This window comes from Humulus lupulus, chromosome 7, assembly GCF_963169125.1.
Source record: "Humulus lupulus chromosome 7, drHumLupu1.1, whole genome shotgun sequence".
NCBI lineage: Eukaryota > Viridiplantae > Streptophyta > Magnoliopsida > Rosales > Cannabaceae > Humulus > Humulus lupulus.
In genome coordinates, this window is record NC_084799.1 from 5702326 (window position 1) to 5705193 (window position 2868).

The window sequence follows — 2868 nt, forward strand, 5'->3', positions numbered from 1 at the left end:
GATAAAAAATTATCATATCAATGCCAAAACAAATCTTTACATTAGCATAAATAGAAAACAAGTTGGTAAGTAATTCCACCATTGCAAGGCATATATATATATACACACACACAAACATCATGTATGTGCTGTCATGAAAAAGAAAACCGAATTAAAAAAAAAAACTTCTTTCCAAAATAGTTTTTATCTACTCCAACTTGACTAACAACAAAAGCATAGTTTAAACGTTATAAGGAAATCTAAAGTAAAACCAGATATATACATATTATATATACGGATATATACATATTATATACTTCAAAAGTTTAAGCCCACTTCCATTTAAGCACCGAATTGAAGATCATTGAAGTAGGGGATTAACCACAGCTCCAAGAAAGATGGGAGTTTCAGAAGAGTCTTCCCTTATCATGAACATAAATGGATGATCAGCAATGAACACAGTGTGCGGTGGAACATCTCTGGTACTGGTATCAAATGTCTGTACAGCTAAAGGTTCACATCCATTTTCACCAACTTCAACACAACAACTGTGACAAACTTTCATATCTTCAACGGTGTTAGGATCTGTATCTTCTAACATCTCCGAGTCCTTCTTAAGGTTCAGCCTCAACCCCATTTGTTCCATCATATCAGAAACCTCCATGTTATACTCAAGCTTGAACTTTGGAATCCTTATCTTTCGCATTCGCACTTGGTTGAATTTGAACTTCAGTAGAGCCGAGTCTGAACTCAATCGTTTCAGCAAGTCATGCAGCCCATCTTTCTCATCAGGAAGAAAAAAGCTGATGGAAAAGCTAAGCTCCTTTTGATTGCCGACTTTATAAGGCAACTTAAGAATCTTACATCCTTGAGAAGATCCATATGAATAGACCAAAGAATATTCAGTCAAGTAGGGAACTTGAACCATATTCCCATCTAGGGTGTAAAAACTCTTAGTAACATTTCGAACTGGAAGAAATGGCTCTGCCCAAGTTCCTTTGAAGTAGAGAGCATTTGCAAGGATTAGAACTGTATTCTTATTATTAATAAGATGATTTGGAACACTCTCTTTGATGAGTCCATTAGTTGCATTCTTCACCCAAGTATTTATTTCAGCTACTTCCTCTTCATTCTTCCATAAAATCAACATACAAAACCATTAGAATGAATGATTTCATTCAAAGTAGGTGTGCATGTGTGTGTTTGACATTAGTTTTTAAATCACAAGCAAATGATATAGTTCTTTATTTTCTCTCTAATTATATAGGTGAGAAAATGAACTTAAATTTATATATATAAATGACAATTCTCCTGAATGTGTTTTACATAAGTACTATTGGTGAGGCTGAGGCTCTTAGTATTTTCGACACTAAACAGTTTTCAGTGTAATATTTTAATAGCTGTAGCTATTTAGAGCGTATGTCAATTTTAAATTTTTTTTTGAATAATTTATAATACTGAGAAAACTAAGTTCAAAGAAAGCATGATTAATTTTTTCTTTATAAGTGAGAAAAATAACATATTTAAACCAGTACAATAAGTTATTCAAAAATTTCTAAAAATTTACAAAATCCTCTAAACAACTAGAATATAAACCATCTTGGAAAAAACAAATTATACAAAAAAAACTGTTCACTAAAAACTAGAACGGTAGTACTTGAAGCCCGAGAATTTTACTATGTATATATCTGAATATCCTATATACTGTAAATCCTTTTTCTTAACGTAGTCATCACAACAAAAAGATAGTACCTTGTTGCCAAAATCTAATGCCACGGAGTCTGCTCTATAAATGGTCTTCAAAACATGTTGAAATGAGGGCTTGAGCTTGTACTTCTTATCCACCCAAGCACCATTGACAGAGGAGAAAAGTAAAGGAAAAGGTCCTTGGATGTTGACAGATGATACCATAGCCATTACTCGACGAGACTCAGAAATTAGATCAGCTATACTTTTCAGCCCAGTTTTAAGCCTTAAGAAAAACATCATCTGCTCTAAAGCTTCTCCTTTCAGTCCAGAAGCCACCATACTCAGCAGAATTGTACACGACAATGGCGAAACTGTAAAGTTCTTACCTAAATCTTTAGTGTGCTCGTACACAAGGGCTCTCTTCATTACCTGTATGCTTAGCTCCATGGCGAAAAGTCTTCGAGTTTGGAGGAAACAATATCTTTGACGAGATGGGTTTTCTATAATATATACATGAGAAAACTTACGTAGCAAGTTACTACTGAAGAAGGAAAAGTTGAATAGACAATTCTAGGAATTAGAGAATCAATCGGACTGCCCAAGAAAATATTTGCTTTGGGTTTGTTTGTGATGACTAATTATTACGATGTTGACACCTCAGAGATTAGAAAAGACCAAATATGGTTTCATTGCGCTGGTTCTTCTAAGAAAAGATAAGAAATTGAATATTTATAAATGCATCATATCAATTTTATGATTTCATTTCTTTTTTTTTTTTGGACATTTTAATCTCTCTTAACGATTTACAATTATTTTCAGTGAAATATTGTTACGATTTACAGTTTTTTATTAATCTTAAATACTGTCGTTTCTAGTTTTATGCCTTTCTTTTTGTCGTTTAAAATTCATGCATTATGTTATAAAGTGACAATTTAGCATTGAAGCCTTTTTTTTCTTTTTCCACATTATTATATTAATGGCATAATTGTTGCGAATTTTTACTACTGCGCAAGTATACGCAATCGAATAAACAAGTAATAATAGTGGAAATATATTATCGTTCCGTCAGGGAATTAATCTAATAATTACCAATAGCAAACTTTTATTTCTATTTGACTAACGAGATTTTAATGACAATTAACAATGAACAATAAACTAAGAAAGCACAATTTAATTAACGAAATTTAATATAAGCGAAAG

The 2868-nt window shown here is 32.3% G+C and overlaps 1 protein-coding gene across 1 annotated transcript; it reads right to left on the minus strand.

Moving 5' to 3' along the window:
- Nucleotides 1-340: 340 nt before the first annotated feature.
- LOC133791276 (serpin-Z2B-like) lies at nucleotides 341-2115 on the minus strand. Its single transcript, XM_062229205.1, has 2 exons — nucleotides 1732-2115; nucleotides 341-1111 (listed from the first exon to the last, which is right to left on the minus strand). Exons 1-2 carry the CDS (start codon nucleotides 2113-2115, stop codon nucleotides 341-343), a joined length of 1155 nt encoding a protein of 384 aa, XP_062085189.1.
- Between the last annotated feature and the right edge of the window lie 753 nt (nucleotides 2116-2868).

Coding starts and splice junctions, on each gene's coding strand:
- LOC133791276 (XM_062229205.1), bottom strand. CDS start 2,115: ATGGAGCTAAGCATACAGGTAATGAAGAGAGCCCTTGTGTACGAGCAC. Junction 1,112..1,731: donor CATTAGATTTTGGCAACAAG/GTACTATCTTTT, acceptor ATTTTATGGAAG/AATGAAGAGGAAGTAGCTGA.